This window comes from Geotrypetes seraphini, chromosome 18 (assembly GCF_902459505.1).
Source record: "Geotrypetes seraphini chromosome 18, aGeoSer1.1, whole genome shotgun sequence".
Lineage (NCBI taxonomy): Eukaryota > Metazoa > Chordata > Amphibia > Gymnophiona > Dermophiidae > Geotrypetes > Geotrypetes seraphini.
In genome coordinates this window covers 11,058,900-11,083,484 of record NC_047101.1, presented here as the reverse complement: position 1 = coordinate 11,083,484, position 24,585 = coordinate 11,058,900, and the positions used below count along the sequence as shown (strand labels likewise).

The window sequence follows — 24,585 nt, the reverse complement described above, 5'->3', positions numbered from 1 at the left end:
TGAAAACCCGACTGGATTGCAGCCCTCAAGGAGGGACTTTGAGACCCCCTGATCTAATGGGTGGGGTACTCTTGTTACACTTTTTCTAGCTGGCGGATACAGATGTATCCTAATGCCCGTAGCATAGGAAATAAGGTTCTGGATTTAGGGGCAGTCACAGGCATGGTTCAGAACTTTGGAATAGCTTGCCACTTCCATTACGGAGTTTAAGCTCCTTATTTTCATTTCGAAAAGCACTGAAGACATAGAAACATGTTGGCAGATAAAGGCCAAATGGCCCATCCAGTCTGCCCCTCCGCAGTAACCATTATCTTTCTCTCTCTGAGAGTCCCATGTGCCTATCCCAGGCCCTCTTGAATTCAGACACAGTCTCTGCCTCCACCACCTCTTCTGGGAGACTGTTCCATGCATCTACCACCCTTTCTGCAAAAAAGTATTTCTTTAGATTACTCTGGAGCCTATCACCTCTTAATGTCATCCTATACCCTCTCATTGCCGAGTTTCCTTTTAAATGAAAGAGACTCGACTCAAGCGCATTTACATTACGTAGGTATTTAAACGTCTCTATCATATCTCCCCTCTCCCGTCTTTCCTCCAAAGTATACAGATTGAGATCTTTAAGTCTGTTCCCATACGCTTTACCACGAGGACCACACACCATTTTAGTAGCCTTCCTCTGGACCGACTCCATCCTTTTTATATCTTTTTGAAAGTGTGGTCTCCAGAATTGTATACAATATTCTAAATGAGGTCTCACCGGAGTCTTATATAGAGGCATCAATACCTCCTTTTTCCTACTGGCCATACCTCTCCCTACGCCGTCACCTTTTCAATCTGTTTGGCCATCTTAAGATCATCACATACAATCACACCCAAGTTCACTAAATATTCTGTAAATCAATCTTCTTAAACTTTTTAATTTGATTATTTTCTTAATCCATGTATCAATTTTCTTATTGCTAACCGAGTCGAGCTCCTAATGGCGATGACCCGGTCTATAAATCTAAGTTTTAGTTTAATTTAATTCAGGGAAAAACAGGGTAGGAAAAAAGGGAGGAGTGCTAAAAATGTTAAAATACATTACAAATAATAAAGTGAGGGTCTTACAGGGTAAGAAAGTGGCACTATGGATTAATCTGGAAAGAGGGAACGGGTGTCTATTTATATTGAATTGTATACAGATCTCCTTTACAAGAGGTTGACAGAGATTTACAGTACAAGTTTATACTTGATAAATAATTATAAAATGATAAATAAATTTTTTTTAAAAATTGAAGATATTCACAATATAGCTATGAAAGGGGAAATCCTACTAATAGGTGATTTATGCTGGATGTTAACTGCAGTATCTATGTTGTGGGGTTCATCTAGAACAGTGTTCCCCAAGTTGGTCTTGGAGTATCCCCTTGCCAGTCAGGTATTTAGGATATCCACACTGCCACTCAAACTGCACCGACAAGTACACGCAAGAAGGGAGCGAGATTTTCAAGGCGCAATTGTAAGTGTAGTGGGGGGGGGGGGGTTTGCGGCAATCTTAAAATTGAGACCGCGTCAGCATCCCCCGAACGAGAGCATGATTGTAGTGGGGGGTTCCCCACCCCCTCAGAGCGCAAACGGGAAGACCTTATAGCAGTCAGAGCAGCGGCGTGCGTTTGTCCTGCACGCAAATGTCGGGGCGTGATTGTCAGCGTGCCAATGTCCACCGCGTTTTTGACGGGGCACCTTTTTTAGCCTGATACTCCCTTGTTAAGCTGTTTCTCAGCTCTCTACATGGATGACTCAGAGGTGAAGGGCTAGCTGGAAGGAGTTTCTCCAATTTTTATGATGTAGGGCTATTTCTTTGCATTATCCTTTGTCCTTTTAATCATTCTCCATCTGCTCTCTTGCTACACCAGGGGTTTTGGAGAATGTCCTTTTGTGCTGTTCTTAAAGTACAACAATTTAGTAGATATAAATCAAAGTAAGTTAGAGGCTGGTTGTATCTATTTGAGAAGAAATCATGTTACTGTATTTAAAAATAGGGTGAAGAATGGGTCCCTGGTGTGAATGTCTTATTAGAAACGGACTACAGAGAACCAAGTGTTTGTGATGCATCGTCTCTTGTATTCGATTGACCAGAATATCCTGTTGCAGATTTTAGTCCAGGCTGGAGATCACTCAGAGTTTAATTTTGGGCTGTCTATAACAAGGCAAAGAAGCTTTTTGCAAGCAGGCATTGGAGAGGGAAACATTTTTAAAACTAAATATTGTCGCCAAGGGAACACCTGTAATCCTCTTGAAAAGGAGTTTAGAAGAAACAGAACTTCTTCTGTTTGCAGAATGGCAGTCTAGACCCCCTTCTTCCCCCCCCCCTCTTCCCCAGCTGACACTATGATTGGACTGTGGGCTGACGACAGTACTAAAAATCTGCCTTTCCTTGCCCACCTATTCACTTAAAATTAAAGATTTTGGTTCAATATATTTTACTTTCTTCTATCCCAGGCTTCCTTTCGTGTGCTCATCTCTATCTTCATTATTTCCCCTATCAATTTAGAATGAAGGGCAGTATATCCAAGTGTACATATATGTAAACATACAACTGAAATGCCATTTTGGGGAAACAGCACTGTGTTGTCCTTGTCTGAGTTTCAACCAAATTTCATTTGCAACTGGATGTGTGAAAATGACAGTAGGTAGGATTACATTACATTAGAGATTTATATTCCGCCATTACCTTGCGGTTCAAGGCGGATTACAAAAGAGTTATACGTAAATGGTGGGTTACAATATAGGATCATTGGTGAATTCAAGAGAAGTTGAGAAGAACTTGTAGTATCTGTGGGGCGGGATGAAGGCAGGAGGATGGAAAGTAATTGATATGTTAAGAGTGTTTCAGTGATTTCTTAAAGAGTATCGTTTTTATTTCTTTTCAGAAGATCTTGTATTCGGGGGTGGTTACCAGTAGGTTGGAGATTTGGTTATCCAGTTTTGCTGCTTGTTTTGCTAGTAGGCCGTCATACAGTTTTTTCCATTTGACTTCTTTGATTGGAGGGTGTGTGTTTTTCTATGTCTGGGTTTTTCTCTGTTTGGTATAGGCAGTTGTTTAGGTAGGTTGGGCTGTCTCCGTTTAACGATTTAAATAGCATGCAGTAGAATTTAAATAGTATTGGCAGCAATATTGTACACTTGTTGAGAGAAATAAAAAGAAATAAAGATTTATAAAAAAAAATAAAAAAAAAGAGCTGGATTCAGCCCTGGTTCCCTGGTTTAAATCACTCTCTTACCCCCACCTACTATATGCAAGAACTTGTTTTTAAGAAAAGCAGCCTAGGAGCAGACTAAAATTGATGGACTCATTCCATCTGTCAAGACATATGAAGCACTGGCAACCCTCGATAGGCTTGAGAATGAGCTTTTAGGAGTTGATGGTACCACCTTTCAAAACCAGATTCAAAGACCAATAATCTACATGAAGGATGAACCTGACTTTTATATAGTAAACTTTTCATCTCATATTGGGGAGACTAGCTTTAAGCAGTACCCTAGGTCAGGGGTAGGCAAGTCCGGTCCTCGAGAGCCGGAGTCAGGTCAGGTTTTCAGGATATGCACAATAAATATGCATGAGATAGATTTGCATCTCAAGGAGGCAGTGCATGCAAATCCATCTCATACATATTCATTGTGGATATCCTGAAATCCTGATCTGGCTCCGACTCTCGAGGAACGGAATTGCCTACCCCTGCCCTAGATGATAGGCTCAGGAGTAATCTAAGGAAATACTTTTTTACAGAAAGGGTGGTAGATGCGAAGAACAGTCTCCCGGAAGAGGTGGTGGAGACAGAGAATGTGTCTGAATTCAAGAGGGCCTGGGATAGGCACGTGGGATCTCTCGGAGAGAGAAAGAGATAATGGTTACTGCGGCTGGGCAGACTGGAGGGCCATTTGGCCTTTATCTGCCATCATGTTTCTATGTTTGTTCCTCTTGACTGAGTGTGCAGTCTGCCTCCATTGTTGTGCCTTGTTTGCTATTCTCATCCTTCTCCAGCAGGCTTCCATCTTTTCCATTCCACTGAAGCACAGTCTCAAGGAATATCTTCTTAGCCACTCCTCATCTTAGATTTATTTATTTTGTTTAGATATCCTGCTGCACCACTGCTTCACTTATATTCTGCTTTTGAAACGAAAAATGCTAGTCACCCTCGACTGCAGGGTTTCAGAAATTTATTGTGGGGACTTGGCTAAAATCCAGCTGCAATCAATCCCTCCACCCCTCCCTCTAATTGCTATCCCTTAGAACCATTTCTCTGCTCTCCCCCCCCCAGGAATTCCCCTGAATATCCCCTCCCAAGCAGGCCAGAAGTCACTGCCCCTCTAAGCTTGGATTCAAGAAATATCAAAGAAGAGAAAAGTTAATCTAATCGTGTAATTTTTAACGAGTCTAACTGGACGGTCCGTTCAGGACTTTATCTGCTGTCATTTACTATGTTACTACATTGTCAACTTTCTAATCAACGTGGTTTCCCTTAAATCCCCCCTTCCAATCTGCCCTCTATTCCCTGTTCTTCTAAACTTGTGCTAAGCTGCTGTTTACTCATTGTTCTGGGAGGACGGGATAGAAATCGAATTAAATAAATAAAATAATGCCCAAGATAATTGAAGACTCAGTATATGTAAATGTGTATCATAGTAGATCTCTTAAAGACTCCGCTGTTTGGCTTGGGAAACCTAATCCAGGACACTTTTTATTTGATTCTTTCTTGAAATTTTACCGTTACTTGATTATAGGGTTCCATTCGGTATTGGTTCTTCTCTTCTATTGCACTTTCAGTTGGGAATATGAATGCCATAGAACATGGATCATCCTCTTCCATTAGGAAGTGTGTAGAGATGCATTTGGTTTGTGTACACAGAAAATCAGTTTTTTTTGTTTTTTTCATTTTAAAGACTTTTTATTGGTTTTATAAAACAAAAGCTGATACAAAGTGCAAAAATTTGCATGAACAGTTAACAGTCAGAAAAGCACTAAAATACTATTCATGAGAAAACATGAAACAACCCCCTCCCTATGACCCTCCCCCATAGGAGGGGCCTTAGGCACCTGGGCCAATCAGGCCTTAGGCTCATGTGGGATGGGCTGGAGAGAGGCGGGCCTGTTGGACCCTTACGTATGTCCACCTATCAAGATGGGTTCCGTGGAGGGGGGTTGGGAGTTTCCATTGGGGGGGTACAGAGAGGGGGGGTTTCATTTGGGGGGGTCCAACAGGAGAGGTTGGGCACCCTCCTAATGGAAATCTTCCAGGAGGGGTGGGGGGTTCGTTAAAGGGATCCAGCAGGATGTGTTGGGCTCCCTCCTGCCGTGTTCTATGTGGGGGATGGCCAGTCTTCGGGCAAGAGGGGTTGGGCTCCCTCTTGCCACGATCGTTCGGGGAGTGGGGGGACTGGCAGCCACGGCCACTATACTTATCGTGGCAGGGAGATCTCTTGCTGCCATAAGTATAGCGGCTGTGTCTACAGCAACCCAGTTCTGTAACCGGCATCTGTAACATGGACGTTGGTTACAGATCGAGTTTATTTTGGGTGAGTATGGGCCCCGATTCTGTATAGGACGCCCTTCCCAGGCGTCTATTCAGAATCCAATTCTGAGCGACTGTATTGCTTGTTTTGATCACAACTAGATTATAGCAATGTACTTTATATTGATCTTCCATGCTATCAGTTGCAGATGCTTCAATAAATACTAAATATGGCTGGATGTCTACTAACAAAATTGCATGATCAAATCCAGCTTGTATTAAAAGGTCTTTCCTTGGCTCCCTGTCTAGCAATGTATGACTTAAAATTTTGACTTGGATTTGTGTCATTATAGAAACAGAGCAACTGGTTTTATCTTAAAGTACTACTGACACATTAAGTCCCTACCAAAGCTCTATGATCTTTGCAGCAGACCTATTTGGTAACCTTAACCAGTCCCAAATCACTGGCCACTAGATGCTAAATCTTTTTTTGTTCAGGAGTATAGTCTAGAACAGTGGTCTCAAACTCAAACCCTTTGCAGGGCCACATTTTGGATTTGTAGGTACTTGGAGGGCCTCAGAAAAAATGGTTTTGTGTTTGTTTATTTATTGCCCGCCCTTATCCAGGGCAACTTACATGTTAACATACAAAATAAAACGTAATATTTATCGTACAAAACACATCAAGACCAACATTATAACAACTACATACATATAAAATCAGATTGATAAAACATACTAACCAATCCTATCCTACATCAAAATGTAAAATACATAAGGCACACAAGATGCCTCAATGAAAAACATCTTTATGCCAAATGAGACAAAACTAGACCATTGAAAACCTCCGTGACCAGCACTCAGCCCTCAACAGTCATCACTCCTACCCCCTCAGCCAAACTCAGTTAATGTCTTTTTAAAGAAATAACAATTTTTCATGAGGAAAAACTCTTTATAGTTTGTAATATTGTAATTTATAGGTAAAGAGACATATGATCAAGAAACTGTTTTATTTTACTTTTATGATTATGATAAACACACCGAGGGCCTCAAAATAGTACCTGGTGGGCCACAGGTGGCCCCCGGGCCGTGAGTTTGAGACCACTGGTCTAGAATAAAGCTAACTCTTGATCTTAAGTTGGCATATGATCTGCCTCCTTTTTGTAAGCTTTGTAAGACCGGCTATTTGACATGGTTTATGATTAAGTTATTCTTTTATTATTTCATATCACTATATTAAATATATGTATTTTATTATTTTGTACACATCCTCATAAACCTTTTCCCAGGAAAGCTATAAAAGACTGACAAATTCAATATTTTGAGTAAAAACTTACAAAAAAGACTAGCAAAACAATTTGTTCATATAATTCATGAATCTACTAGGGGGTGCTGAAAAGTTCTCAGCCCAACCAACTTCCTAAATTCTGAGGGTTATTTTGCCGCTGTATTTGAAAAACAGAATTGTTTTATTTTGCAAAGTGCCAATTTGCTGAATCGTAATACTGTGTTTCGACATGGTTTCCGATCATTGATTGAACCATGTCAACAAAAGTGTGGAATTCCGAGTCATCATGAAGTTCCTATTCCTGCAGAAGAAAACACCAAAGGAAATCTACAAATGCAAACACCGAGTGACAAATGCCCATCATACGCCACAGTGAAGAAGTAGTGTGCAAACTTGCAGCGTGGAGATTTCGAGACCGAAGATGCATCAAAATATGGGAGGCCTCAAACGGTGTCAACTCCTGAAACTGTTGACCATAGCCATAACCTGATTTTGGTAGATCAGCAGCTATTGGCTAAAACAATAGCTGAAACTACAGATATCCAGGGAACATGTTGGATGTATAATCCATGAGCAGCTGGATATGCAGAAACTGTCAGTCAAGTGGGTGCCCAAATGTTTGACTTGGCGAGAAATGACATTCAGTGGACACTTCCAAGTTGATTTTGCAGCTGGTGCCATCTTTTTGGAACGACTAGTTACTGTTGATGAAATATGGTTCCACCACTATGATCCCGAGACAAAACAACAATCCATGGAATGGCGGCACTCAGGTTCTCCAAGGCCAAGGAAATTCAAGACCCAAAAATGGAAATCTTTAAATGATCATTACAGCTTAGAATTCTTATGTTTCCAGGCAGATTTTCTGGGTCATCAGGCCGCAAAGTGGTATAAAATTATATCTAATTATTTGAATAAGAAGCCTAAAAATGGATTAAGAGATATTTGGAGCATTGAGATTAAGCATCAGATTAATGCATCTCAATGGCCACGTATTTGGTCTTGGAGAATAAAAGGTACGATGTCAGCATCTATTAGGCAAACATGGTTCTTTTTGTTGCATAGAGCATTCTGGACCCCTACTAGATTACAAAAATTAGATTGCTCTAAGTCTAATAGATGCTGGCATTGTAAAATTGAAGTTGGAACTTTAGACCATCTTTTATTTTATTGTCCATGTATTCAGGCATTTTGGATATCAATCTGGGATCAAGTCAACATATTGATGGAGAGTCATGTGGCATTATCCTATGACACAATGGTTTTTGGAATGTGTATGAGGGCCAAATGCCAAATATCTGCAGCAAACAATAAATTATTGATGATTCTTACTGGTGTGGGAATTCAGCAAATAACAACTAATTGGAAAGACTGTTCTAGACTGAATTGTAGTTTCTGGTGGAACTCAGTTTGTCATATGTACAAGATGGAAAGATTTCTTGCAGTACAAAGGGGGTATTTTAAAAGGTTTCAAGAGGTGTGGAGGCCATTAATTGATTATTATAATGATTAAGATTTATTCTTTTTCCTTAGAGGATAATTTATAAAAATGGGGTGGGGTGGGGGGGATAAGATAATTTAGTTAGCTAGCGGTATATTTCAACTGATTAATGGATATAAGAAACATGGTATATAGGTATGAATAGAAAAGGAAAGAGGGTAAATTTATTGGAAATATGTTGTTATGAAATATAAGGGGATATATGTACTATGATGAGATATATATTGTTGTGCATTACTTTGTATAATAAAATGAATAAAGAGTTTGAGGAAGAAAGGGTGGGGGGAGGGACAGATTTAATGTAAGATTAATTGTATTATGAAAGAGAGATGTATAAGTATGTATAAGTTTGGACGAAATATTTTGTTGATATGGGAAGGGATGGGAGGTGGATGGGGGGTATTAAAACATGTATAATAATATTGTTTAAGAATGTCAAGTGAGTTATGTGAATTAATTGTAATAATATTGTACACTTGTTGAAAGAAATAAAAAGGAATAAAGATTAAAAAAAAAAAAAAAGACCCAAAAATCAGCAGGAAAGGACATGGCCAAAGTGTTTTGAGATCAGGAAGATGTTGTAATTAGAGAATGATACGGTGACAAAATTCATCACCATTCCCGTCCCCGCGGATAACCATGGGAAACAAACCCATGTCATTTTCTAGTGTCTATTTCATCCTCTGTCCTTCTACACTAGCATTCTTCAAAGCAAAGCTTGCAGGTCAGTGGTTGTGGCCATTCATACTCTGATTCTTCCCTCTCTCCTTAAAGAATGACATGAAGATGGTTTCCTGCAGTTATTCACGGGGACGGTGATGAATTTTGTCACTGTGTCATTCTCTAGTTGTAATGACTGAATACTTTCCAAGGGGGCCAAACAGTTAATGCAGAATACTACTGTAACTTGCTGTGCAGATTAAAGGAGGCACTGAAAGAAAAAAAGGAGAGGGAAGCTGCAGAAAGTTCTCTTTTGGCAAGACAATGCACCTGCTCACAAGGCTGGCAAAATGATGGATGTTTTGATGCAGCTGGGGTTTCAGTGCATAGACCATCCACCCTACTCACCAGATCTTGCTCCATCTAACTATTTTCTGTTTCCAGACTTTAAAAAGAGTTTAAAAGGGTGACAATTTTTGAGTACTTTAGAGGCGATTGCAGCAGCAGAGTAGTATTTCAGGAACCAGACATCAGAGTATTTTTTGGAAGGGTTACAGAAACTTCAGACAGGATGTGCCAAGTGTGTTGAACTTAAGGGTGAATATGTGGAATAACTTTTAAGTTTCATGGCTCCATGCTATTCCCTTCTTGGTTGGTCTGAGAACTTTTCAACATCCCCTTGTGGTTGTTCCAAGAAATCCATCGAGATTAACTCCTGCTCTTTCCGATTTCTTCCTGCATTTTTACTCATAAGCCAGGGAATAAAATTGGTACTTCACTTCTGTTGCTGGACTGCAAACACAAGATAAAAAGTATCTCAAATTCCAAAATGTTGTTACTTTCTAAAAGAAAAATATTTAACTTTGAACACTGGCTGTGCCAAAACGCATGTTTATCAAACTAACTGCAAATAAACAGTTGCTTAATCCATCAGTTCAGAAAGGGGAGATTTTTGTAACATTGGCCTGTATAGTTCTCCTTTTAGCAGTTCCCCTCAAAAATAGAGCAAGATTCAATGAATCACCCAAACCAACAAAGATCCAGAAAGGATCTCTCACTTGGGCTATAAAAATACAGAAGCATTACCTGATTGAAGGTTTTGAAGTTGTACTCCTTGTAGATGGCATCTCTCGTGTCCAGTTCATTCCATCCTGAAGCTTTCAGATCATGCAAAACTTGGCTTTTCTCCTCTGTTGTCAGCCAGTGTGCCTGAGACGTCTATGCATATAAACAAAGATGAAATTCACAGAACAATCGATGAATTGAGCAAATGATGGTACTACTATTTCTTCATGACATTATGACACTGCTACCTGCCACTAGAAGTCCAATGTTTGGAACCAGCAAGTTAAATAAACCAGTGAATTTAAAAGCAGGACAAACCTAGGACCACTTCTCCATGTCTGTCTGCCCAAATTAGATTGTAAGCTCTTCTGGGCAGGTACCTTCTATAAATGTCAAAATGTACAGTGCTGCGTATGCCTAGTAGTAATTTAATATACCAGAAATTACCTAAATGGTTTAAATCAATAATAATAATGCTAAAATTGGAAAGGAAGGATTGAAACATGAATGGTGCCCTAGTTTACATTGCTTCTTTTATTAAAACCGCAGAAGAGCTTCTTGTCGCAGGCCGGAGAGGTAAATGCGCCGTCCTATTAGCGTCAGAGCATTTACCTCGCCGGCCCGCAGTAAGAAGCTCTTCTGTGATTTAGTAAAACTCAGCGATAATATGGGAGGGAAAGAAGGTTGTAGAAAGTAGACACAGACGACAGGTACAGAGCACAATCCAAGGGGTGTTTCAGCCACAGCCGCTATCATGGTTGTGGAGATTAATTTGCTGATGGAAAGGCCTGAACAAAGAATTGAGCCTTAAGCAGTTAAAAGAAAGTTCAGGTCGAATTTCAAATGGAAGAGAATTCCAGAGTGGTAAGAGCAACCACTGTCAAAGGCAAAGTGTTCAATGCATAATGGCCATTTAGAAAGCTTTACCGGTATTACTTATTTTTAATTTTCTTAACATTTTGTGTATAGTTGTGGTTCCTCCTTAACAGCCACAGGTTATGTGATTATAGCATATTCATTTAATTTGAATTAGATCCCCATCTTCTACACCAGGGCTGCCCAAGTCTGGTCCTCGAGATCTACTGGCAGGCCGTAGATGGACCCTAAGCGCAGCTCTGGGTTTCTGGCCCAGAAATATCTAAGAAAAAGGACAATTTAAATGAAATCATTAATTTATAGAGAATGTATGGTTGGGCAGACTGGATAGACCATTTGGGTCTTCATCTGCCGTCATTTACTACGTTACTATGTTTTTATCTGTATAGGGCCCGCACAATACACACTCCTCGGTACAGACATAGCACAAGAACAGCAGCATTCTCCTCAGCTGGGTTTCAGGGCAACATTAACTATATAAATAGTGAATCAGTCTTTAAAATAGGTATTTCATGCAGGTAGCAATGTGTCTGCAAAATTACAATTCCATGACAACTTTACTTTTGAGAGCCTTTTTTATGCCACTAGATGGTGCTGTCAGAGCAAGGAAGAACAAAGTTACTTTTAAAGCAATGTATTTTTTCTCTCTCTCTATTAAAAACTCGTAGAGACTGATCTGTTAATGCCAAGAGATTCTTAACCAGGGTAGCGTCAGGAGACAGTAATTCAGCATTAGCCAAAACAGATGATCAGGTCATTCCTGATATCATTAGCTAAGCCCAAGTGTAGTTCCACTACCCAAAAGTAGAAATTTGACTATACAATTTATAGAACTATACTGAACTTTGAAAGCTACACAGGATTCAGAAAGCAAACCGCTGCACCGTTGTGTATTTGGATATTCAAAAGGCATTTGACAAAGCACCTCATGAAAGGTTTCTGAGGAAATTAGAAAATCAAGAGATAGCAGAACCGGTTGAAAGACAGAAAACAGAGAGTAGGTTTAAATGGTCAATATTCTGAATGGAGAAGGGTAAATAGTGAAGTTTCCCAGGGATCTGTGCTGGGACCGATTTTTAACATATTTATCAATCATCTAGAAATGGGAATAACTAGTGAGATAATTAAATTTGCTGATGACACAAAGTTGTCAAAGTTGTTAAATCGCCAAGAGGACTGTGAAAAATTGCAAGAGGACCTTGTGAGACTGGGAAACTGAGCATAAAAATGGCAGATGACATTTAATGTGAGCAAATGCAGTGATGCACGTGGGAAAGAGAAACCCAAACTATCGGCCTCTTTTACAAAGCCCCCTAGCGGCTGCCACACAGCAAGAGCCCCGAAGACCTTTAAATCTCTATGGGCTTCAGGGCTAGTGCGGCTTCGTAAAAGAGGCCGTATATCTACAGGATGTAGGGTTCCACATTAGGAGTCATTGCCCAGGAAAAGGATCAAGGTGTCATCACTAAGGATACATTGAAACTCTCAGCTTAATGTGCGATGGCAGCTATGAAAACAAATAGAATGCTAGGCATTATCAGGAAAGGAATGGAAAACAAAGATAAAAATGTTATAATGTCTGTGGTATAGCCACACTTCGAATACTGTGTGCATGTCTGATCGCCATATCTCAAAAAAAATATAGTGGAATTAGAAAAGATATAGAGAAAGTCAATGAAAATGATAAAAGGGATGGAACTGCTAAAGGCACTAGGGCTCTTCAGCTTGGAGAGCAGACGGCTCAGGGGCGATATAAAATACTGAGTGGAGTAGAAAAGGTAGATGTGAAACACTTGTTTACTTTTTCCAAAAATAATAGGACTAGGGGGTATGCGATGAAGCTATTAAATAGTAGATTTAAAACAAACTGGAGAAAATATTTATTCATATAGCATGTAATCAAACTCTGGAATTTGCTGCCAGAGAATGTGGTGAAATCAATTCAGCAGTGTTTAAAAAAAAAAAAAAAAAGGTATGGCTACTTTTCTAAAAGAGAAGAAGTCAATAGGCCATTTATGAGATGGTTTGGGGAAATCCACTAAAATTGGTTTTATTACTTGGAATTTAGCTAGGTACTTGGAACTTGGGTTGGCAATTCTTATGTAGAATCCACTTCAACAAAGGAAAAATACTGTCAGAACTAAAATACAGAATAGGTTACAACTATTAATTATTTCTATAGCGCTACCAGACGTACGCAGCTCTGTACAGAGTCACAAAGAAGAAGAAAACAGCCCCTGCTCTGAAGAGCTTACAATCTAAACAGCCATACAAAAGCTACGTTCCCATGAAGACTATTATTTTCTGCAGCAATTTATAGCAGAGAAAACCATTCCATAACTTCTTCCTCCTAAGAGCAGCTGGCATAAAAACCATAACTAGTCCAAATACCACCACCGTGAACTTTTTTTTCTTTCTTTTAGAAGGGTATACATTTTTTTTTTTTAATCTTTATTGATTTTCAAATTTTGACAGTGCAACACAATTAATTGAACATAAAATACTGCATAAAACGCACTATTAAATTACACAAGTAGTACAAAAACCAATCATTTTCTCCCACCCTCCTCCCAATTATTAATACAATAAGACATATGATGTGACTACAATATTATAGTTAAGTAATTTTAATCCTCAAAATACACTTTCCTCCCCCCACCCACCCTGGATGCATAAGGAAATCTAAGAAAAGGAGAAATACATGGCCATTGCTGCAATGTAACAAATGTCCTCAATGGGCTCCACACTTTATTAAATGAATTACTGACCCCCAAACATTTCCGCATTCATTCAGATTTATGGGTTCAGTGCAAACACCTTAACACACAGGAAAATCAGCAAAAAGAAGTTCCTGGTTTATGCACTTAATACATCAAGTGTTATTAGGTGCCTTATATACCGCCTAGCAAGGTTTCCCAAGCATTTTCCCTATCTGGGCTCACAATCTAACCCGGAACCTCAGGGTGCTGAGGCTGTAGCTCCGCCTCCAACCACTGCCCAACACGCTCCTCCACCTGGAGGCCAGATATGCGCGCGCAGCTCTCACCGCGCGCGCCCCTCCTAGTGCAGCGTTTCTAAGGTTCCCTCGCGAGAAATGCAAACAAAGAGCGGCGCGAGCGGCCCGCACTCACCATCTTCGAGGTAGTCCTCCCGCCAGAGAGCAGAACCAGGGCCCCGCGGAGCGCAGACCCTGCCCGCCCGCTCAGCATTGACCCGGAACACGAGCCAGGTGGGAGGGCGGAGCGCCGCGCGTGCGTCTCTCGGACACGCCCCCTAATCCCTGGACAGGAAGCGGCGGGCAGAGAAGGGCGCATGCGCCGAGGGGATGGCCGGGAGGAAAGAGGCCGAGGTGGACTAAGGGATTAGGTTGCCGGGGAACTAGCGCTCGGTATGTGGCGCTCCCGATTCGGTCACTTGTTCTTCTCCGCGTGGGCCCTCTTCTCGGTGGCAGGTCAGTAAAGGCGAAGAGGGCGATGAGACACTGTAAAGCAGGGGTAGGGAACTCCGGTCCGTATTCCAGTCGGGTTTTCCAGGCTTTCCCCAATGAATATGCATGAGATCTATTTGCATGCACTGCTTTCAATGGGGAAATCCTGAAAACCCGACTGGAATACGGCTCTCCAGGACCGGAATTCCCTACCCCTGCCGTAAAGAGAGAAAAGGGTGGTGGTGGTGGACGTTCTCTCAAAATCTCCCTTTTCTTAGGTTTTACCTGGAGAGCGGTAGATCTGACCTTGGCCATGCAACCTCCAACCCACCTGCTAAGCACCAATATCTGTCTTAGCATTTCCTCCTACCTGAGCACTGTGTCTAGATGCACCTTCTTGTCTAGTTTGTCTGGCTTGACTAGATTGTAAGCAGAAACCCAAAGAGTAGCAACATTCAGAGCTGAAATTGTGACATCATAATGCCTCATTCCACCAAAGCCTACGAGTCAACCTCATCAATGGTGTCACAATGGCCTGATTGTCCTATACTTGGCTCACATAAGAGCTGTCATACTGGGACGGACGGTCAATCTAGCCCAGTATCCTGTTTCCAATAGTGGTCAACTCGGGTCACAAGTACCTGGCAATGACATGCACCACTCATCACTTCTTCCCAGGTTCCTTAAATGAGCTACTTTTACTGTCTGCAATCTGTACCACTGTTTTGGAGACTGAGCACCAGACCCTGTGCAGTGAGTTAAGAAAGTCTGCCAAATAAGGGAATCATCAATAGTCAGTTTGCCAAATGAGGCAAATGATTCCCTTTTTGTGAGGCTGACCCTGTGCACTGTATCCTGATGTACAGTGCAGGGTCAATCGCTGCCATTTTCCAAGGTGGTGTATGGAGGCATGAAAAAGTGGACATTACTCCTGCCTGGTGATTCTGAAGAGAGGGAGGGTGCACTTGAGCCCAGGGTATTTTTGGTGGGTGAGGGGGTGGACACCCATAGAAAGAAATCATGGGGTGGTGGGTTGGGAAACAGGGGTTCACTGGGCCACAAGGAATTATTTTAAGTGACAGGAGAGGGGTATGTGGCTCAATTATTTCCCTTCCTAAGAACTAGTCCTCTAGTCATGCAGCATTAGAGAATGGCACGGGGACAAATTTGTCCCCGTGTCATTCTCCATGCAGCATATTACCATGGTGCTGTGTTCACCCTTACAACCTACACTACTACTACTGCTATTTATTATTCCCATAGCACTACGAGACGCACACAATGCTTTACATTAAACAAGTAAGAAATGGTGCCTACACTTTTTAGATCTGCAGTCGTTTCCATGCCCTTGGGAGTAAAATTGCTTTAAGCATGTGCATTAGAATGTTGTGTCACTGGAGCTTAGTGCAGGGTTCCATTACAGCATTTACTGCATCAAGGCTTGAATGCTTTGGTAGTGTCAATATAATCCATGGTAGGAGCTGTTCCTTGTGAAGTGTTCTTGCACTGTAGGCTTGAAATAGTTCATTTTTGTGCTGTCTTGGAAATTGTCTTACAACCTGTTGCCTTTCAATGACGGGAAAGCCAAGAGAGCATGTACATTTACTGTTTGAGGTGTTTCTCCGTGAATGTCTTGTTAGCAACTTGTTCACTAAATTGTAGCAATATTTGCGATACCTTTCATGCATAGAAACATGACGGCAGATAAAGGCCAAATGGCCCATCTAGTCTGCCATTCCGCAGTAACCGTTATCTCTTTCTCAGAGATCCCACGTGCCTATCCCAGGCCCTCTTTAATTCAGACAGTCTGTTTCCACCATCTCTTCCGGGAGACTGTCCCACGCATCTACCACCCTTTCAGTTAAAATGCTTGTTTGTATCTCATTTAGGGGTCCTTTTACTAAGGTACGCTAGCCGTTTTAACGCACACTAAACGCTAACGGCTGGCGTGCCTTAGTAAAAGGACCCCTTAAGTATATATTGAAAAATAAATGTAGCTGTTTTATAAAGCTTTAACTGTTGTTAATTTGTTATAGTTCATATACACATTTTCTCTTTTTAGGGGAAGAAGATGGTCATTCACATTCTCCACGGCAAAGTCAAGCAGATGAAACTTCCAGTCAGGGAAGTATCCCACTTCCTTTAGGTGAGGAACAACATCAGCCAGTTAGAACAGTCCAGTACAAGACGGCAGAAATTGCTGATGCCATGTTGGGCACTGAGCTTCACCATGATCGTTCATTTCTGCTGTCAATGATTCCTGATGGAGCAAAGAATATGCACTTTGGAGAATCTCCTGTTGCCACCTGTGATGTGACAAGAGAAAGTACTGAATGCACCGACCAAGAAAGCCTTGTTAATTCACTTAAGGTAGCAGCTGATATTCAAGAGGGCGAGAGAGTGCAGGACTCGGTGCTGCCTGACGGAGCCCATGCAGAGTCCTCACCCGAAGAATCTAATTCTACAGAAAATACAAAATCTCCAAAAGTGAACTGTGAAGAGAGAAACCTTACAGGGATAGAGAATTTTACTTTGCAAGTCCTAAATATTTCACAGGTGAGAAACATCAATTTTCACAGTTTGTTTCATCTGAGTGTGACATTTCAGATTGGAACGTGAATATGGAAGGGAACTGGGTAAACGATACACTAAGGGCTCCTTTTACTAAGGTGACTAGCAATTTTAGCGTGCGCAAACCACGCGCTAAATGAAAAATACTAATGGAGGCGTTAACGTTTAGCGCGTGCAGCCTTGTAGCATGCTAAAACCGCTAGCGCACCTTAGTAAAAGGAGCCCGAAGTAGAAAATTCTATGTCCTAAAATTTAAAAAAGAGCTAAACGCCCAAGCTAGTGTTATCTTAGGCCTCTTTTACTAAGGTGTACTAATTGATTTAGCGTGGAATGTGTAAATAAAAATTTTATTGTTTACCTGCAATTACATCACTTTCTTTTCCTGGCAGGTCCGACCAGTTCAGAAAACAAAAATATGCAGATGGGGGGGCGATCGGAGGAACGCCCCCCATCTGCCTGCATGGATCGCGCATGCGCAGACCATAGGAGAAACGATCTTTTCTTTATTTTTAACTTTTTTGTACTTTAGGCGGCAGGACTTTGGGGAGACTGAACCAAACGTCGCCACCTCCACTGACCCCAACCTGCGTGGCTCCCAGAAAGCTGGTCCCACTCTTGCCAGCTGCCGCCCTCACCTTGCCGCTGTAATAATAATAAAAAGATAAATGGAGCCTGTGGTTTTAGCCCGCTTAGAGCCCGCGGGTTAAAACCACGGGCTTGCACTGCGGGAAAGGGTGGGAGAGTCCAGGCAGGCAGGAAATCATGGCAGTTTGGCCAGGCAGAAGAGCATCGGAAAGACGAGCAGCAGGAGATAAGAAGTTGGGCAGCATTCGGGGCGAGCAGGCAGGAGACTGCAGGGCAGAGAGCAGGGCTTCCAGTTGGAAAGACGTTTTCGACTGGTCCTCAGCAGTCGCTTCTTCAGGTGATCGGCCAGCCCAGTCGGATCAGAAATTTGGTGTGAATTGGGTCACTGCCCATTTTGCATGTGTCTCGCCTCATTTGCATGCGTGGATTCGAAGCGGATCGCAGGAGAGGTAAGAGAATCAGGCCAGATGGAAATTTGATAGTAAAGGGGTTGCAAACCGATCGGTACACGATCAGTTTGCTTTGTGAATCTAGCCCTAAATGTGGTTAAGTGTTGAAAGAAACTGTTCACTGTCAACATAAGAACTTGAAAGTGTTATGTCAAATTAGATCAGTGCAGATTCCAAAGAGCCCAGAATCCTCTTTGTATTGGTGACCAAACTGATGGATCTTAATCAGTAGATGTGAACTCCAAGTCTACCTTGCTAATGATGCCCTCCAGGAACACTGATGAAATAAATTCTTCTTCTTTTCTGTCATAGGACCTGATGGAGTTTTTGAACCCCAACAGCAGTGAATGCACTTTCGTCTTGTTTTATACACCATGGTGTCACTTCTCTGCTAGCCTGGCCCCTCATTTTAATTCTCTGCCACGAGCCTTCCCAGGTCTCCGTTTCCTGGCACTGGATGCTTCTCAACATAGCAGGTACTTTGGAAGGAGCACACTGTGCGATATGTACTGTATATAAAAGCGAGTTGCTGCTAGTTTTAGGATAATGGGGTTGTATTTTTTTTTTTTAGCATTTGATCTGAAGTTACAATGTTGAAGGAGATTACTTTGTTCAATTGGTAGAATTATTCATTAGTAGAAGACAACTTGCAATTTTCATTTATGTCTCTTGTAAAGCCCAAATAGCAGCTTTGCTCAAAACAGCTTGTACAATCCAATGGGAATTCTGATTCCACTTCCTCAAAACGAGTCAGCGGTGTTGGGATTCTTCATCATTCCCCATAACTGGAAAGTACTCAATGTATTTTTTTTAAAGTTTTTCTTATTTTCTCTTTATTATAATTTATTTATATTTTATAGCTTCAATATAGCTTATATATAGAAAAAGGTTTAAAAGTGCATCACTTATCTTAAATCCTTATCGGTTCCCCTTCCCGACGCGTTTCGGAACTCTTTTTCAAGGTCGGGGGAACTGAAAAGCAACACACACACCATGAGTTATTACACCCAATAATCTCTAAAACAGGCAAGTCTTCTTAATATTTCACTCACCACGAGATAAGGTTAATCCTCAACCGTAGTCTTACTGCCGCTGGCTATCAAAGAAAATGGCCGTGGCGTTTGTTCAGAGCATTAAATAATCCTTCCCACTCACGTCATATTCAGTATCCTAGTGTGTTGCTTTTCAGTTCCCCCGACCTTGAAAAAGAGTTCCGAAACGCGTCGGGAAGGGGAACCGATAAGGATTTAAGATAAGTGATGCACTTTTAAACCTTTTTCTATATATAAGCTATATTGAAGCTATAAAATATAAATCAATTTTAATAAAGAGAAAATAAGAAAAACTTTTAAAAAAAAATATTGAGTATTTTCCAGTTATGGGGAATGATGAAGAATCCCAACACCGCTGACTCGTTTTGAGGAAGTGGAATCAGAATTCCCATTGGATTGTACAAGCCGTTCTGAGCAAAGCTGCTATTTAGGTCACTTATTGATAACCTGAAGTGAGTCATATTAGTTTGGTAGATGGCTCTTGTAAAGCCCAGTATTGCTGTTACCATTCTAGTTGAAATAAAACCCCAGGTGGATAAGGTTCCACTTTCTTCATGCTTTGTGATGACTGTTTTCTTCTGCAGCCTCTCCACCAGATTTGGCACAGTTGCTGTTCCGAATATCCTTCTTTTTCAGGGAGCCAAACCCATGGCTAGATTTAATCACACAGATCGAACTCTGGAAACTCTCAAGGCCTTCATCTTCAACCAGTCTGGTATGTACAATGTGGTCTAATATGCCACTGCCATTCATAGTAGAAAGAGGCTGTAATGATTATCTGGAATTCATTCATGGGCAGTAGCCCTCTGGTTAAAATTGCAATTGGATAATCCTTTATGGAGGTACTTTTATCTCACAGTATAGAAGAATGACAGCTCTTAATAGGAATAGCACAGTTAAAATGTATTAGGGCACAGGACAACACTGTACAAGAACAATGAAGTTAATCAGTACGTTGGATCAATTTTCAAGCTGCCTCACATAAGAGGCACGAAAGTCTTACAATTGACTTAAGATCAGAGGAAAGTGATTGCAAAGCTATTGATCTCTGTGCACAAAAAATAAAATATATACACAAAAAGTGGGACGTATTAGTAATGGACAGTGAGTTCAGATAGTGTGAAAATAAATTAAATCTAGAATAGGTTTGTATCCCTTACGTTTAGCCCTTGAAAATAGCACTTCAGATTAGCCAGCTCTTGTAGTTTTTGGCATTGGAGGCAGTAGGCAAAGTTTTTACGTTTCCAGCACTTACTTTCCTGAAATACTTTCTTATTTTTACATCCTCCACTTCTATAATACTGTGGAATGGTACAGTATTGGCTAGCCTTTTAGCTTAGGATGAAGAACAGGGGAACTGTAGACAGAGGAAGGCAGCTGCTACCACTGCTGTAGGGGCATTTTCCAGTCCCTCCATTAGGCAGAGGCTCTGGTCTGCCCTCACCCTTTAACAAGGTTCTTTCTGCTGCATAGGTATTCATAATGTGACCATACAGCCCATTTTGAATGGGACTGTTCCATTTTTAGATCGCCGGTCCCGTTGTTCCTACGCACAGCTTCTGGATGCCGAAATGTCCCATTTTCAGAAAGAGCGTGCTGAAGCTGTGCCCAAAACGTCAATCGCGGAGCCCGGGATTTCGCCCTGCTTCCCCAATGCTGACACAGCAACAGATCAGGTGCAGGCAGCAACTGCAGAAGCCTTCCCTTCTCTCCCTGCCCCCCCCAGCCGCCGCAGCAACAGGCCAGGTGTGTGCAACAACTGCACAAGCCTCCCCCCCCCGCCATCAATTCTAACATCAGAGGAAGTTTCGGGCCAGCCAATCGCTGCCTGGCCCGGAACCTCCTCTCTGATGTCAGCATTGACATCAGGGGGAGGGTGGAAAGCTTGTGCAGTCATTGCACGCACCTGGCCTGTTGCTGCGGTGGCTTCGGAGGGGGGGGGTAGGGAGAAAGAAAGAAAGGTTGCACAGTCAAAAGGAAGTGCAACCAGAGACTCATGAAATCACCAGACAACAAAGGTAGGAAAAATGATTTTATTTTTAATTTAGTGATCAAAATGTGTCAGTTCTGAGAATTTATATCTGCTGTCTATATTTTGCACTAGATTTAATGTGACCATACATCCCATTATGAACCGGGGAGGGGGGGGGTCCTGTCCCGTTCCGTTCCGAAGAAAAAAATAAATGGTCATGTTAGGTATGCAGCATGTTTAGGGAGACGGAGACAGAAACCATTGAGGATGAAGAGAACACAAACACTGTATAACACTGGTACAGTAGCACTTGATCAGTTTTGAAGTTGGCTGTGATGACTTACAACTTTTAGGAATAACTTATTGTCAGTATTTGCTGAGTTTAGGGGATATCCTAGAGAGCCGTTGCTCTTTTCTTATGGATTTTTGTTTGTATTTTAACAACCCTATTTGTAATCCCAGGATATTGAGTGTCACCCTCTGATACCTCTTTTAGGAATTGAAGGCAAGAACGATGTGGTTGTGACCGAGGAAGATCAGGAAGGGCCACTTCCTAGCACCCCTGTGAAAGGAATTGATTGGTTGCTTGTGTTTTCTGTATTATTTCTGGCTGCATTTGTTATGTACGCCACCATTCGAACAGAGAGCATTCGATGGCTGATACCCGGGCAAGAACAGGAACATCAAGAGTGATCTAGGATTCGGATGGCCGGGTCAGAGAAGTTCATGCCCCTCTTCAGTACCATTTCAGAACTGCTCAGCTGTGGTTTTACAGCACTGTCAAGCTTATTTACGGTGTCAGGTCAAAAGCGCGCCGGGACAAAGGCGCGCCCAGACAATTGAGCGCAGCGCGCGCTGCTCTAAATTACTGTTTTTAGTGCTCCCCCCACTTTACTTAATACACATCGCGCCGCGTTGTGGGGGGTTATAACCCCCCACATTTTACTGAAAACTGAACTTTTTCCCTGTTTTTAGGGAAAAAGTTCAGTTTACAGTAAAATGTGGAGGGTTACAACCCCCCAAACTCCCCATAACGCCGGCGTGATCTCTATTAAGTAAACTGGGGGGGTTCCCCAACAAAAACCCCCGTCGGAGCACCTAAAAACTGTAATTTAGAGCGGCGCGCGCTGGGCTCAATTGTCGGCACGTGCTTTTGTCTTTCGCGCCTTTGTCTATGAACCTTATTTACTATACCACATTAGTGGTTTAACTCAAGATTTAAAGTGCACGTTGAAATCCATGTGAAATCACTAAGGTGGGATTTTATATAAATGCAGGGAGTGGTGACAAAATGGCTTCTTTCACCTTTAATGTGTGTGACAATAATGTGCATTAATGCTGCTGCATGGTTTTAACTCCGCCAGAGGTGGATTTAAGTGCTTTCATAGAGCAGTAGGCATGTTATCCTATGTAATGCCAGTTATGACCACATTGAGTTTCTAGTTGTCGTGCACATGTTGTGTTAATGACAAAACATTCCCAATATTATATAAGTCTGTTGCCAAGACACAGGATTCTGTCCTGAAGCTGTTGTCTTCCTTTAGTCGTGAACTTTGAAGAAGGGTGTTGCTCATATCTTTCAACTCCTCCCCATCACCAGTTGATAAGAGCTAGGGGTCCATTTCCTTGGGAGCTTGCTCACCTGCTGATTTATAGGCTTAAGCACAGGCTGTGGGGATCCTGTGTAACAACCCTTTGGGTATCAGGGAGCTGGCTGTGGATCCTTTGACCAGCAGCCAGAAGATTTCCACTGGTAGATTTGTTTTTCCAGTTTTCTGCGGCAGAAATCCTTTTGCTGCATGTAGGCTATTAGCTCATAAATAGGGAATAATGAGAGTACGCACTGCAGTTTCTCAGGTGCCTAAAGGGAAAGTCAGGGTGGGGGGAGGTAAATCTGATGGTCGAGTTAGGTTTCCCCTTCTCCAAAACCCCTTTTTCTTAGTTTTTTGAGTTTGGGGGAAGCTCTCAGGGGCCGTTCTTGGCACAATTTTACTGGTAGTGACCATCTTGGATTTTTAACTATCTTTTTTTTTGAAAGCTTCCATCTGCCTCAACCCCCTCCTTTTTTGACCAGGGATCACCTGCTATGGATTCCTCAGGCCAATCTGCCCCATATCATGCAAAGTTTTGTCATCAGAAGAGCAGCCATCTTCTGCACTCAGACTACCTCCTTTTCGGCACATCAGGACATCACCTTGTTTTCCCAATGGGAATCCCCAGAAGGCTCCCCAAGGGTGACAAAAGCTACATCTCGTTTGGTCCTTTCAGCTAAGACCTGGAGGCCTTAAGTCTCTGCGAGGCGAATCTTGGACGTACAGGTTCTCTTCTGCAGAGAGCCCTTTTCTCAGGTTTACAAAGGCTGGTGTTTCACTGTGGATGGTACCTTTCTTTCTACTGAAGAGATTAGTTTACCCACTTTTTGCCTATGGGTTCAGCTAAACAGGACAGGATTTAGCAAAGGCTGAATGTGAAAGGATTTTTACTTCACTGCCTAGATATGACTAATGATTTGCATCTCTCCCACCACCTTTTTGTGCTGACCAGTCAATCAAGATGAGGCAGACCAGCTTCCAAGGCTGCAATTGCCAGATGGATTTGCATGGCAATTTGTTCTTCCTATATTGTTTGTGACAAACACCCACCTACCTCTCTCACAGCACATTCAACTAGAAGTGTGGCTGCTTCCTGGGCGGAGGCCAGAGCTGTTTCACTTGATGAAATTTATAGAGTAGCTACTTGGTCTACTCTCCATGCCTTTACAAGGTTCTAGAGAGTAGATGTGGCGGCTGGAGAGGATGCCACATTTGGATCCTCGGTGCTCTGGGCAGGCTCATCTGTTCCTCGCTAGATGTTTGGCACTGCTTTGGTATATCAGCTTCAGTACAGAATTCTATGTCTTTGAAACAGAATGGAAGAGTAGGTTCTTACCTCGATAATCTTTCTGTTATAAGATATAAGATTCTGTACAGCCCACCCTGTGCATATTTACAATTCACCCATTTATTGCCTCTGATATTGCTGGGGTCCTTCACGGCACTTCTCCTGTCATTTGGATGAACATGTAAGAAAAAAACAAGAGTAAAGAGTTTATTAAGAGCAACACTACTTTTATTGAACCTTAGGGTTTCTTGTCTGATAGCGCTAGTTGCACACAGCTTGTGGGTTCCTGAATACACCTAATTTGCAGAGCTCATATTAATTGTTTATTTTTCATGAGTTACTGAACAGAACAGAAATGTTGTCTCCAGGGAAGTTCCCTGTGCCCCCCCCCCCCCTCCTTTTTTTCTGTTGCAATGGAGTTTGATTGCTTTGGTACTAACTGAAGAGGGATCTATTCTCCTCTGGTCAAGGGGAGGAGTTGAACAATGTGAATGACACCCTTCTGCAAAGTTCACAACTAAAGGAGAACAACAGCTTTAGTACAGAATGTCTTATAACAAAGATCCAGTCCTTCCTCAGACCTATTAAGTGGGCTAGGAGGAAACTGATTCAACGCAGACACTGCAGCGGTGAAGCTGGGATTGGCAAGGAAGGTAGAAGCTGTTTAGGTACTTAATGCTGTATATAGCTGGACTTGACCTTCCTCAGATTGTTCCAGTTGATATACTACCTTAAATACTGACTGTTTCCTCAGTAATAATGTGACA

At 42.0% G+C, this 24,585-nt stretch overlaps 2 protein-coding genes across 4 annotated transcripts in view; one reads left to right on the top strand and one right to left on the bottom strand.

Annotated features, from left to right (window-relative positions):
* Positions 1 to 14,167, bottom strand: part of PCBD2 (pterin-4 alpha-carbinolamine dehydratase 2) — a 55,250-nt gene extending 41,083 nt beyond the window's left edge. Inside the window, exons 1-2 of one of the 3 annotated variants that reach the window (XM_033927501.1) lie at positions 14,014 to 14,167; positions 10,028 to 10,159 (exon numbers count right to left, since the gene is read on the bottom strand). In XM_033927501.1, coding sequence (XP_033783392.1) covers positions 10,028 to 10,159; positions 14,014 to 14,091 — 210 coding nt within the window. In that variant the 5' untranslated portion in view covers positions 14,092 to 14,167. Of the gene's footprint in view, positions 1 to 10,027; positions 10,160 to 13,650; positions 13,794 to 13,824; positions 13,844 to 14,013 lie in introns of those variants that run through there. The other 2 variants (XM_033927503.1, XM_033927502.1) reach the window with 2 other exon arrangements.
* A 1-nt stretch (position 14,168) lies between these two features.
* TXNDC15 (thioredoxin domain containing 15) lies at positions 14,169 to 21,855 on the top strand. Its single transcript, XM_033927500.1, has 5 exons — positions 14,169 to 14,333; positions 16,372 to 16,865; positions 18,227 to 18,390; positions 19,551 to 19,681; positions 21,435 to 21,855. Exons 1-5 carry the CDS (start codon positions 14,273 to 14,275, stop codon positions 21,629 to 21,631), a joined length of 1,047 nt encoding a protein of 348 aa, XP_033783391.1. The 5' UTR covers positions 14,169 to 14,272; the 3' UTR covers positions 21,632 to 21,855.
* Positions 21,856 to 24,585: the final 2,730 nt, after the last annotated feature.